General features: G+C 39.5%; 1 protein-coding gene across 4 annotated transcripts in view; it reads left to right on the top strand.

Moving 5' to 3' along the window:
- PAN3 (poly(A) specific ribonuclease subunit PAN3) overlaps positions 1-13,911 on the top strand; it is a 71,098-nt gene that overhangs the window by 6,577 nt on the left and 50,610 nt on the right. For all 4 annotated transcript variants that reach the window (XR_015697461.1, XM_087721248.1, XM_087721246.1 and 1 more), the window contains exon 2: positions 8,947-9,068. Coding sequence is in view for 3 of the 4 variants with exons in the window: in XM_087721248.1 (XP_087577374.1) it covers positions 8,947-9,068 (122 nt within the window). In the remaining variant the exon portion in view is untranslated. The remainder of the gene's footprint in view (positions 1-8,946; positions 9,069-13,911) is intronic.

Genomic DNA, 13,911 nt, shown 5'->3' on the forward strand with positions numbered 1-13,911 from the left:
AACTAGTTATATGGCACAGTAAGGCCCATATTTTGTAGCACTCTAACAGTTAATTTATCTACATCTCCAAAATACCGTAATTCTCAGAAATAAAAAATAGACATACCTTGCATAAGAGATACAGATTTTCTGTGGGATATTTTTGAAATGAGTTTTCCCATAATATGGTGACCTCCAGACACATTTTATTGTCTGGGTATGACAGAAATAGTAATTTAGCACATCTGGATTGCACTTAACTGGTGTTCGGAAGATTTGTAGAGATAATAATACCATAATCCTGTCTATATCCCACTACTGTATGTAGGTTGCATTATAGAATAGAATGGTGCAGCCTAAGGCTACAGGATTGCACATGAAAACTATTTTCTTCATAGATGTTTACCTCACATCCATAAACATCATGCAAGAGAGTGCACTATCTCTTTGCTTCTATGAGGTGTTTTGACCCCAAGACCAAATGTTGGGAGATGGATAAGGAGAAGGGTTTTTGCAAGCTCTCCTTTTGCTTGTTTTTAATTTGGCCTATGGTTAGTTAAATGAATCTGTTTAAAAAAACAAAAGAGAACTTCCTATTTCACTGTTTTCTCCCCTCCCCTCAGCTTCACACTTCGAGAGTAACTTAGGTATTGCCTAAGCGAAGCATTTAATTTCATGTATTGCTTTCACTTCACTGATAGTAATTGGGATAAATGATGTTTTCAACCCAAGAACATTTTATTATTGAGTGTTTCATTTTTTAAAAATAAAACTCTGTGCTTAATTACTCGGAGTTCTCCTTATGTAGCACAAGCACAAGCAATGTAGCACATTCTCTTAACAAGGGCTCTCGATAAATTCAATATTCAATAGGTTAATTTTGGCTGAAGTAGATTCCAAGTTGTAACTTCTTGGTGAATCAGAAGTAAAGGATTATAAAAATGTCCAGAGATCCTAGAAATTGGTTCACATAGAGAAACAAAATAGGACTTGTTTTTGGTGCTTAATAGATTATTATTACCGCATTATTTTACTTTTTCATCTCTGACAATAGTGATATGGTGCCAATAAAGGAGAATATTTGTTGCTCAGGGCTGAAATGAGGGGTTCTTAGTGCTCCCTTCCTAGCACTGATGATGTTACCTAGTTTGGGTAATGAAATGTCTACAAGAAAACAACCAAGCTCAGAGAGCACCAACAGTGAGATGGCCTACACAAGAATGTGTGAAAGGTGTGATCTGTTCCAGGCACTTTTTATTTTCAAATAAAAATAAGGATTGGGGGGGGTCTATAATATGCAACAATCCTTAGAAATCTGTCAGTTATGGAAAATTTTTGAAATGTAAAGACTTTCTGAAGATGAGGAACAAAGAGAATTAGTAGGCCAAATTAGAAAGCCTGTGCGTATATCTTAGGATATGTAAATAACTATGTCCCAAATGTCCATGCCAGGGAATTGAGATATCTGATCAATATTAGGAACAAATTAACAGAATGTACCATCCAGAGGCTGTAAACTTTAGTCTGTACCTAAAGGAAGGAAAGTGCTTTTTAAGAATACAGAATGGCACAAACATCTCAGTCCTTGTCTGTCAAATGTTTGATATTGGGAAGTTGTTTAGAAATAGTGACATTGTAAGAAGTTAAGTTGCTTTCCTTCTGCTGTCTCTGCCACAGTGTGCTGAAACAAGCAATACTTCAATAAAACCTGACTTTGGATCACATAATGTCCAAAATACATGAGTATGAACCTCTAATGGGATAGAAAAATGCACTTTGAAAATAAAAGCCTCTGTTTTCAGAGCTAAATAGTTTTTGTTTTATCTGCAAAAGCAAATAACTCAAGAGGCCATTTTACCCCCAAAGAGAGGAAAGTTTTGGGCACGGCTTTAGAAGTGTAAATGAAGGGAGAGTAATGAAGATGGAAGGCTAGAGAATCTTCCTTCCTTCCTTCCTTCCTTCCTTCCTTCCTTCCTTCCTTCCGTCCGTCCGTCCCAAAGGGGTGTATATGTGTGTATGGAGAGGGGGTTGGGGAGAGAGATGCATTATGGGACAAAGGAGTTGAACTCTGGCTGGCAGAGCAACTATTCCAGTGTTCTGAAATAAAGATTTCTTTGTTGGTATTGATACAAGCTCAAAGAACAGATTGTAGTAGCAAATGAAAAAAACCCATAAGTTTGAAAGGAATTTGGAAGTTTGTAATAAAATGAAGACTAGTGATGAAGAGCCAATTGATTGACATGTTAAAGATGCATTGAACTTTTCTAGATTTAGGCTCCACTGTATTATGTGTTACCCAATCAGGAAGAGACAGAGTTGAATGTGTTGATGGGGATTGTTAACAAGCAAGAATGGAGAGCTGCTGCTGGAAAGAAAATTACTGGAAGCTGGACTTTTCAGAGTAGATTCCGCAGAGGGTTGTAAATTCTGTGCTAATGGAAAACCATCCCAGCTTCCAGACCTATCAGGGCAGTGCGAAGGGAAAGATTGTGCTGAATCTTGGAATACACAGTTAGATTGTAGGAATATACAGAAAACCAGGTACAATAGATGCAGAGGAACAACTGACAATACATCTCAAAATTGCAAACTATAAATATGCAATCAACCTAACTTTGTGTGCTGATGAATCACATAGTACAAAAGGAATCTGAAAATGCAACGTAATAGCAATTTTCAGTGGGTAGAGAAATCCATACTGACTTCTGTTCTTCTTGGATCAAAAGACAGAAGCAGACACTGTAATTTTCTTGGATGAAGGGTCTTATTTTTGTTTGTTGTTAATAAGACATAAAGTGACCTGCAAATTCAGATTCTTTGTGGCTTATGTAGAAAATAAATTGGAAAGAAAGCCACAGATTTTCTATTCTCATAATGGGACAGAATTTATGAATGGACAGATGTCTGGTTATATAACGGAAAACAGGATTATACATGGGAGAACTGTCCCCTTTGCATCAGAAATGGATTTACAGAAAGAATAAACATTTTTTAGGTTGGATATGTGCAAAACTATGTTAGTTGACTGAATCTAGATAATAATATGATTTCAACAGCTAATAGTCATCAACAGGGGCTACCTACTAAAGGTATGAAAGACAAACCTTGTGAACTGTGCTTCCACAGAAAATCAATTTACCTGTACATTTGGCTGTTAAAGTGTATACTTGTGTTTCCAAAAATAAAAAAGTTGTATTGCTAGAACTGTATATGTTGATTAGTATCTAGCACAGGGTACAGGATGACAACTGCAAGATTACAGTAGTATTGTTTTCTTTGATGAGCGAGTAAGGCCACCTGAGAGTAAAATGTCAGGCTCTGAACTTAACAGCTATCAGCAGACAATACTATAACATTTATTTCCAGTTTCTAGTTTCAAACCAGCATCATATTTTCAGAAGGGAACTTAGAAGAACCTGCTGATGTCGTGCTGACTGCAGAAAGGCAAGTGCAGTTATAGTAGAAGCTGAACATGGGCCACAGTTAGGGCATTCATAAAGACCTCACAAAGCTGGAGTCAGGTTCTCAGACATGGGGAGATATTTAAAAGCTGCCAGGTTATGAATTCAAGAAATTTGAAAGACGCAAGCAAGGGAAGATTTAGAATCTTACAAAAATTACTTTGAGATTTGCACTGGGACTCCGAGACAAGCTATATCTCTAAAGACAAATAATCAGCATATAAGAGATGTAGCTATAGGCTTATCAAAGAAATGGATTCTTAGCCAGTAATGCAAAAAGGCTGAGAAAAAAAATTCAAGAGTTTCAGTAAAACTGCATCTTAATGAAGAAATGAGATTTAAAATGTTCCTATATGAGGTATGTATGTATATGTGTGTGTGTATATGCATGTATGTATGTATATATGTATGTATGTATATATGTGTGTGTGTGTGTGTATTGATTGAATTTATATTGCTGCCTATTCGCACATGGCGACTGAAGGTGGTTTACAGAATATAAAACCCCATATAAAAACAATAAAATTAATAAAAGAAGAGTCATATAATAAATTAATATACAGAAAATCACCCCCTGCCCCGGCGACAGCACCTCACACTAGCCATTTAATAGGCTCCATCCCGCTCTGGGTCTCTTAGGTGGGATGTATTCTGTATTCTAACCTCTAATTCTCAGCATTAAAACTTATTAAATATTTTGTGAATATTGCTTTACTAGTTGTGTTCTACAGTTAAGGAATTTGACAATAACATTTAAGTTTGTAGAACTATCTACCATAAGAAAGTCAACTGAGTGCAGTTGACTATGTACCTATGGGGAAGTTCTGTCCTTCAGAGTAGTAGTCAAGGGATATTCTCAGGAATATGGAGAGGACTACCATGAGATTATGAAAATACTTTAATTAGGACTTTCTTAGGCATGTGCCAGAGGCATAGAAATTGACCATCTGGATGTAAAGAGTGCTTTCTGTACTTGTAGAAGTAGAAGAAGAAATTTACATAGAATAGGCCTTAGGGTTCATTCAAGCTGGCAAGTGGAGGCTTGTGTACAAATTAAAGAAGAATCTTTATGGATTAAAACTGACTGCAAAGACTTTCAGAGAGAAATTAAATCAAATGTTGCTTAAAAGGGAATTTAAGTAGTGAAAAGCTGACCCTTGCCTCTGATCAAGATTTAAAAATAAATGGACTTTATCTTGCCATATGTTGAACAATTTAATAATTTGTTATGCAGACTGACAACATCGTAAGGGGATTCTGAAGGACCTAAAAAGGGAATTGTAGTGAAGAATATTGGCAACATCTCTTATTAAACCAGAAACATAATTATAGGGCATTTTGGAATGCCTAATACTGACCGAGGTAAATTTACTTACCTATAGAAGCTAATTTTCTAAAGGAACGATAGAACAGTGAACAACTTGACAAAGTGGTTAGCAAGATGCTGTATATGTCAATAACTAGACCAGAAACTTCTACAACAGTGTGAATTCTTTACAGAAAATTCATTACGTCAACCTAAAGTGACTGGACTGTAGTCAAGAGGCTAGGAAAATGCCTCAAGGGCCCCACTGACTTCAGATAAAGCTGACAGCAAGCAGTAGCCCTGAATTAACTATATATATGGATGCAGAGTGGGCTGAGGTTATAGCTAACAGCAAGTTTGTAAACAGCTCCTGATTCCCTGGAGGGGTGAAGAAATCAATTGCACTGACAGGAGACAAGCTGCTGCAGTGTTGACCTCCACCAGGGCCATGCACATTTCAGCTAGTGAAGCTAGTTGCAAAGCCACATGGGTTTACAAATTTCTAAATAAATTTGGAATTTACTGATGCCACGGTGAGGACTGAAGGCAGCAAAAATTGTATGGAAAGGAAGATTAATTTAGCAGTAAATGACATTGATATCCAATGGCTGTGGAGGATTTATGGCCTTATTTATTTATTTTAGAAAATATGGCTATTCACTTTGCATATGATCAGCAAAACCAATATAATAAAACCTCTATAAATCATATTGCTATGGTCAAGACACATAAATGACACCTATATTGGTCTTATATAAAATCCCAATACAGCAGTTGAGAGAAAAGCCAGGTCTATACAGCCTTCTGAAAGGACAGGAAGGTCAGGGCTGTCTCAATCTTGAGGAAGGGTGTGGTAGATGTGCTAACAGAAGAAGGATCCCTCCTTGATTCTGTAATATGAGATTGTTCAGAACAGGGATCTGGATTACATTTGCCCTGCTGCACCTGGTGAAACAGCAGATACCCTCAGAGATAGGCAGTCCTATAAGTCACCTGGCACTGTGCCATGCAAGGTTTTGAAGAATGACACCCATACTTTGAATTGGGCATGCTATCTCTCAGCTGCTCTGTTTAACAAATCTGTGCTTAAAAGACAAAGAAGCTTCCTGGCTGACCATCTCTTCTGCTTTTTCTTCAAAGTGTACAGTAGTTTAAGCAGAAGTGAGGCATATAAATTTACTTTTATTGAAATACAATAAATGTCATCTGCATTCATTAATACTCGAGCAAAGCTCATACTCAAGCTATGAATATTTCCTTTTTTCCCTCCCAAATTGGATACTCTGCTACTTAACTATTTAATAGTCTTTCAGAAGAATACATTCAAGAGCATACTCTGTTATAGGGATTTCTGCTGAATTAAGATTTTCAAGATGGGAGAATATTAAAAGAATAACTGCAAAGTACTCATATTAGCTACATTTAGTTCTATTAAATGCAAATTAAACCAGAATTAGTTTTTATACTGATCCCCATCCAGCAATGTTTGGAATACAGTCTCAGTTTTTGGGAATTTTCTCTCAAGGGTGTCAAAGATTATAATCTAAGGTATAGTCATAATTTATTTATAATAGAAAAATAAAGTTGTATAATTTTGCTTTTAAAATTTAAAATATGTATTCTTTTCCTTTATTTTGTTTTTTTTAAATTCCTGCTTGAAAGGAGAAATGTCTTTGAATCAATATAACTTGAGCCCTTAAAATGATAAAAACTAAACACAGCCCAGTGTACTTTCATCAGATAGAATAATTTTTGCCCTTTAATTGAAACAAATATGAAAAAAATATATAATTATTAGCTAAACATTCAAAACCTTTAATGAAATCTGTATAATTTGGAAAATACATATACCATTATTGGTCCACCTTGTATTGCCTGCAATACTTTCCTCTAGGTGAAGGGTGTCAAACTCACGTCATCATAGCAGTGTCATGTAATGTATCAGGACTTTTTCTGCCTTCACTAAACCGGGGGTTGGGTGTGGCCAGCAGATGATGCATTTGGCCCACGGGCTGGGAGTTTGACAGCCCTGCTCTAGGTGATGTTAATTATTCTTCACTCTACATATGAAACTGAAACTAGATTTTGGGTTTATATTAGCATTGTTGGACATGCGGCCTAGAGTCGGACACAATTGGACATAGAAACCTTTGCCTTATAATATTGTCGCCACCCACCAGCCCATTATCACCTGGATTGGAAGATCCAATTCCTACCCGAATATAACTTTAATCAGTGAGGATGACAGCATCTAGTTAATCTTGTCTGGTCTTGAAAAAGCTTTGTAGGCTCAGAACTGCTTAAAACTCAAATGAGAAACCAGCAGGAAATCACAGGGCTGCAGAGGTAAAAAAATAAATAAATCCTGGAATAAAGTTACCAAAGAATTTTCTTGTTGCCAAGAAAATATGGCTACGTAGTTAACAGTAGTTGAGTTTGATTTGAAGGAGACTTTATTGGTCTCCCCCTCCCCCATCCAACTGAACAAAGCAGCACCAAATAGAAATAAAACATCCTGACCCGGGGTGGGTTCTGGCCAGCTTTATTGCCGGTTCGCTTGTGTGCATTCTTTACACGTGCATGCATGTGCAGTTCAATTAAAATTTCTCTGCGCATGCACAGAACTAAAAAACAAGATGGTGGCGATGACAGCGACGGAGGAACTGGTTCGGGGGTCAGGCCGCCATACCACTACGGTTTGGCCAAACCGATAGGAACCCACCTCTGATTCTGACTCATTTGCCTATGCTTCCGATGCCAATTTTACTTTATTTTCACCTTTTTTTTTAATCAGAAGGGCTGAGTCAGAGGTCTAATCAGGAACTCTACTCTTAAAATTCTCATTACTTCTGGGACACAGAGCTAATAACAGTTGTGAAGTCTGCCACTCTTAGTCTGAATCCCATTTTCTTGCTGTCATTAGTAGACCGCATTTGCCTTCCGACCTGTATATAATTGAGTCATTGTCTAATCTACAGGCTACAATACTGTAGTACTTAATGTTTGAACAAGACATGCTGTGGGCAGTTTATCTGTGGACATAGAGGTAGGCTCTGCAGGTCACTGCATCCACTACAATATTCAATAAGTCTCATTTCTTCTCTTACTCTCCATTTGTCAGAGAAGCACTACAATGCCTTTTTTTAAACAGAGTTAGCCAGCAGTTTTGAAATCATGAGTATTCAGGGAATACTTTCTGCCTTCAGGCTATCAACTACATTTTATTTCTCAATAATGATGATAATAATAATTCTCAACTTACAATAGTTTGTTTAGTGACCGTTCAAATTACAGTGGTACTGAAAAACATCGGCATATAGCCATTTTTCAGACTTATGACCATTGCAGCATCTCCATGGTCACATGATAACAGATTCATATTTATGATGGTTACAGTGTCCCAAGGTCTTGTGAGCACCTTTGTGACCTTCTGACCAGCAAAATCAACAGGAGAGCAGATTCACTTAACCGTGTTACTAACTTGACAACTGCAGTGATTCACCTAACTGTGGCAAGAAAAATCGTAAAACAGAGCAAAACTACTTAACAACTGTCTCGTTTAACAACAGAAATTTTGAGCTCAATTATGGTTGTGAGTCAAGGACTACTCGTAATAGAAAGAAATACTTATCTTCAATAGATTATGAAATGTGCATTTCAACTGGCAATCTTGAAAGCACTTAAGAGTCTGTTTAATCTGATACAATATTGAGGAGTTTCTTTTCATTTCTTTTGACTGCTAATTTTATACAGTTTTTTCTGCTCCCTCTTGAATTAAATAGACCCCATCTACTTAAGCGAAATTGATAATTAAACAAGACTTGCAAAGACTTGTAATTTGGATGTTGGAGCAAATTGCTTTTGCTTGTTAAAGAACTATTGATTCTTTACTGTTAGAGAGGAAGTGTGAGAGAGATGCTAATGTTCAGTTAACTTGGATTTCTGTTTAAACTTCATTGTTTATACTTTGTTTACTGATATTACCAGTTATATTCTATTTCCATTTTCTGGTTCTCTCCACTATCTATAAAACAGAGTCATGTTACTGTGATGAAAAGATATAATTTGTTGGTATGTGGTCTTTTAAATTTCTCCCTCTGTATTTAGATAGATAATGGAATGTAAATTTGCATGCTGTTGGAAGAAAAGATCTGCAAAACTGATAGCCTTTAAAACACTTTTTTCTCGTTTTATCTCTAGTTCCGGGTATAGATGGGAGTGCCCTGGCTGAAGCTAGTCTTACAGACTCCTATTTCAGCACCAGTTTTGTTGGAGTCAATGGGTTTGGAAGTCCTGCAGAATCAAAGTATCCTATGATGCAGGTAATGACTCATTTTATAGAGTGTGCACTGTGGTCTGTTGCTGATTGAAATTATTTCTGCAGTTTTTTCTACAGAAGCGTGAATTCTAACATAGATGGGAAACCCCACTTCAATGATACAAATAGAACTCTTGAAGAAAAAATATAGGGCAATGTGGGAAAGATGTTGCTTGTTTGAATTTAGTTGGTGTATCTGTAATGACCAAAAGAATACAATAACTGTTGTAATTGGGGAATTATATAACATCTTCAGTTAGCACAAAATTTGGTTGTTAGAATTTTTATTAGCATAAGTTGGTGATACTCCTAGAAGAAAATATTTTTGTTTAGCAACCTGCCTGTCTATTGAGATATCCATTGACATTTTTGGAAATGTTCTTTTTTGAGTACTATTATATAAAAGCTGCTTATTTAATAAAATATCTCATTCCCACATAACTCTAGGCAGCTTACTACTGCAAACTAAAATGTACAAAAAACATAAAAGGTATAACAGACCAGAAGAACAAAGTAATCATAGTAAATTGTAAGCATTTGCCAAGAAAAGTTGCAAACTGAGTTGGGAACATGTTCTTAGACCAAGCCAAGCCATTTAAAAATATTTGCATTGCTTCTAGTTTTAGCATTTTCTATTGTTGGTTCCTTCTTTGTTTTTATTATCCATATGATCACATTGTTTTATGTGCTGGATGCTTCCATAGTAAGACACATAAGAATTGATCCAGATTGATTTTTTTTTTTAAAAAATAGAATTTTTATCAAGAATTTTAATTACAGTGGCGAAAACTAGTACAAACTAAAATTGGAGAAAAGGAAAAAAATAAAAAGAAATAATAAAAATTGGAGAGAGGAAAAAGAGGAAAATAATGTAATAAAAATATATTTTCTTCCAACCTTCATCACTACAAGTATAAGGAAATTTAATAATTCTTTACCTCCTATAAAGTTAAACAGATATATTTTCATCCCATATTCCACCCCTTACATCTGAACAAATCCATAAAGCCTCAACTTTTCAATCCTGGTACCAGCAAAAATCCATAAATTGTTGCCAGAATATTGGAAAAAATATTTTAACTTTGATCAGATAAACCAACTTTGTGTTCCTTCCTTTTATGTTTACCAGTCTTAATCTTTAATTCACTCAAATATTGTTGTAGAACTTGATTTCTCTGAAATTCTTTCTTTTCCAGTTGCATAGATTTCTTCAAGACTTTCTCATACCCCTTTTGTAGATCCAATAAGATAATATTTAATAGGATATTCCCTTGGTTTTAGTTGGACACCAAGAAAAGCGGCCCCGGGCATGTACTGGAAGACCATGGAAAAGATCTTGCAGGGGTATGAGTGATTGAGATGCTCAGAAAAAAAGGATGCGGGTATGTGTGCAGGTGTGCAAATGCAGGGAAGGTGTGAAAAGAGGGCATGGGGATATTGCATGTGTCCAAGTGCATGGAGGTTGAGGAAACATGGTGCATGGTACATATGGTTGCAAGGATGCCATGAAAAGAGGATAAGGGGTGCGTATGAAGGAAGGTTATGCAAAGAGGGTGCAGGGTATATGTGTGTATCCGTGTGTAGTCACAGGAATACTGAAGAAAGAATGGGTGTGCAAGTGTGCGATTATAGGGAGGCTAAGGAAAAAAAATGCAGGATGTGTGCATATCTGCAATTTCAGGGAGGCATGGGATGCAAGCATATGTATGTTCAAGTGCAGAGAGGCCAGAGAAAGAATGTGAAGGGTGTGTGCAATTATAAGGATGCCATGGAAAGAGAATGCAGGGTATATGGTTGTGTATCTGATTGTAGGGAGGTCATGGAAAGAGGGTGCAGGCAGTGAGAGTATTTAAGTGCAAGGGCAGGGAAGCCAGGGAAAGGGGGGAAATGTGTGAGAAAATGGGGGAAGAAGGCCGTGGTGCATGCAAGCAAAATAGGCAGTTAGAATGAAACTTACTCTAGCAACTTTCAATCTTCTTTGCCTGCTTCCTGTTGACTTTGCTTGGGGGAAGCTGGCAGGATAGGCTTGCAAATGGCGATCATGCTGCAACTGATTGTAAATATGGGGTAATATTAAGCACCTGAAATTTGTTCACATGGCCATGAAGGTACTGGAACTGTCATAACCTCAAAGATCAAAACTCCATTTATTCAGCATCATCATAACATTGAAAGATATCTGAACAGATTGTCATAACTCGAGGACTACCTATAACTTTCTATTAGAAGAATGACACCTCTCTAAATCAATAGAATCCTTGTTCAAATTGCTGACTGTGAATTCTTCTATTGATTTTCTCAGCATTTTAAAGCATATATGAGAGAAATAAAATAAAAACTGCTTTTTCTTATAAAGAAAAGAGCTACAATAAGCCTCTCCCTCCCCAGGACTTCCAACTGGGCTGTTGCAGGGATTTTGGCTATTGCTTGGCCATCCCCTGGTATTTAAATCTAGCGCGGATCCGCAAGCGCTCTGGACATATTCTGACCGGTGCCATTTTGTCCTGCCTTTTCTTCAACACTTGGGACGTTGACTGTTTCTGAGGACATTCAGGTCCCATCTTCTGTCCTAAAGCCTTGTTTCTTTGGCTCAGTAAGCCAGTTCTGCCTCAGTGCCTGAAACTATGGCTAACACCATGGATGCTGAATCCAATTCCCAGACGGACCTACCACCAGTAAGCGCAGCAGGCTCAACCCTGCTGTTAAGGGTGAGGGGGCCAGGTGCCCTCCAAGGGGAAGCAGCCCAAACCCAGGAAGGCGTCCAAGGCTGCAGAGAAGATGGCTGAAAGACGCCAAAGGGCCCTTGAAAAGCAATTCCCAAGGGCTCAATCGGCCCAGAAACCTGCAAAGAATTCCTCTCCACCCATGGAGGAGATTGCAGGTCCTTCCCTTCCCACTCCCCAGCGGGATAGGTCCCCATCCCTGGCAGGGGAAGATGACTTTGGTTTTTCACCCAATCCCTCTAGGGCTTCTTCCGGGTCTCCCTGTCCATCTCTAGCTGAGGAGTCCATGAATGAGGCCTGCTCTATTATTGAGGAGAAATCCTTGACTCCACCTGAGGCCGGACCTAGGGCCTTGTGCCCTCCTGAAGACCAAGGGCCTCAGCTGTCCTTGGAAATGCAAGAAGTAGTCGCACATGCGATTTCCCAGGAGATTGCGGAAGGCATCCAACAGTTAGGGATCAACTTATCTAGACAGGCCAACAACTCAAGCAGGGCTCGCACTGCTGGGACTAAGAACCCACTGGCTAGACCCTCCTCTCCGACCCCTTCGGGAGTCAGTGATGTGTCCGAGGCGGAGGAATAGCAATAGCAATAGCAGTTAGACTTATATACCGCTTCATAGGGCTTTCAGCCCTCTCTAAGCGGTTTACAGAGTCAGTATATTGCCCCCACAGTCTGGGTCCTCATTTCATCCACCTCGGAAGGATGGAAGGCTGAGTCAACCCTGAGCCGGTGAGATTAGAACCGCTGAACTGCAAATAACAGTCAGCTGAAGTGGCCTGCAGTACTGCACCCTAACCGCTGAGCGACCTCGGCTCATTGGAAGGCGAGCAGGACGTTCCTGATCTATCAGAGGACGAAAATCCTCTCCCCGATACACCCGCTTTCTCAGGCTTATTCAAACCCTCAATGTTTAGAGCTATCCTTACCAAGGCCAGGGCTTCAGCCCCCCAAATGGGTCAACCAGCTCAGGCAGACAAGCCTTCCACCGATCAGGGCAATAAAGATATCAGGATCCTGGTGTGGGGCTCTTCAAGGAGACCACTCCTCCTCAGGATCTGGTCCCAGCCCCCCAGCTGTTCCTGGATGTTATCCAGCAGCAATGGGCCCAACTGGGTTCGATGGCTAGTCCCAGTGGGGTAGATAAGAAGCTGTATACCATGGAGAGTAGCCTTGAAGCTTCCTCAGGTGGATGATCCCATTGTAGCGCTAACTTCCAATTCAGTGCTTCCAGCCAACCTCCTGGAAGGCTTAAATGCTGAGGACAAGAGGGAGGAAAAGGCCTCTCATAAAACTCACCTGGCCACTGCATGGGCCATGAGAGCATCTTCTTCCTCTTCTTACTTTAGCATGGCAGCGCTATTTTGGCTCCGCAAACTGCTGTCCAGCCTGCTGGCGGGGGACACCAGAGTGCACCAGGATGTGAATAAAATCATAGCAGCTGTCGAATACTCTGCCGACGTCTCGCTTAATGCCACAAAATTTTCCTCCAGAGCCCTCGCCTCCAATGTCACTTCATGCCATCTGCTGTGGCTTCGCCACTGGCAGGCGGACATGAAGGCGAAGTGGAAGCTTGCTTCCGCTCCCTTTAAGGGAGGAAAGCTTTTTGGGGAGCCCTTGGATTCGGTCCTCATTGAATCCAAGGATAAACGTAAAATCCTGCCAGTGGTCACCAAAAAGTCAGACCACAAGGGTCAGTCCTTTAGTAGGCAGCCCTTTCAGAACGCAGAACCCCCCCAGCCTCCTCTGGCGGATTTAACCGGTCATACTCCCAATCTCAGGATCATGCCCAAGACAGGTCATCTTACAGGGACAAGAACAGGCAATAGGACAACTGCAGGCCCTTCTAAGGGGGGTATTCCAACCATTCCTTTCAGAAGTTGAAGTGACCGTCACCGGTCCCCTCTCATAGGCGGTTGTCTCCAACTATATGGCGCTCAATGGGAGGGGACAACAACGGACACTTGGATTCTGAATATGGTCCATCACGGCTTGACCCCGGAATTCCTCTCAATTCCCCCATGGACCTTTGTCCGTTGTCCCATTCCCAAGTCTGCCCAAAAGCGCTAGGTGATGCGGGCAGAGATAGGACATTTGCTGGAGATAGCGGCCCTAGACACGGTC

The sequence above is a fragment of the Thamnophis sirtalis genome, unplaced genomic scaffold, assembly GCF_051295495.1.
Source record: "Thamnophis sirtalis isolate CommonGarterSnake01/CBP01778 unplaced genomic scaffold, rThaSir2_p1.2 scaffold_8, whole genome shotgun sequence".
In the NCBI taxonomy this organism is placed as follows: domain Eukaryota; kingdom Metazoa; phylum Chordata; class Lepidosauria; order Squamata; family Natricidae; genus Thamnophis; species Thamnophis sirtalis.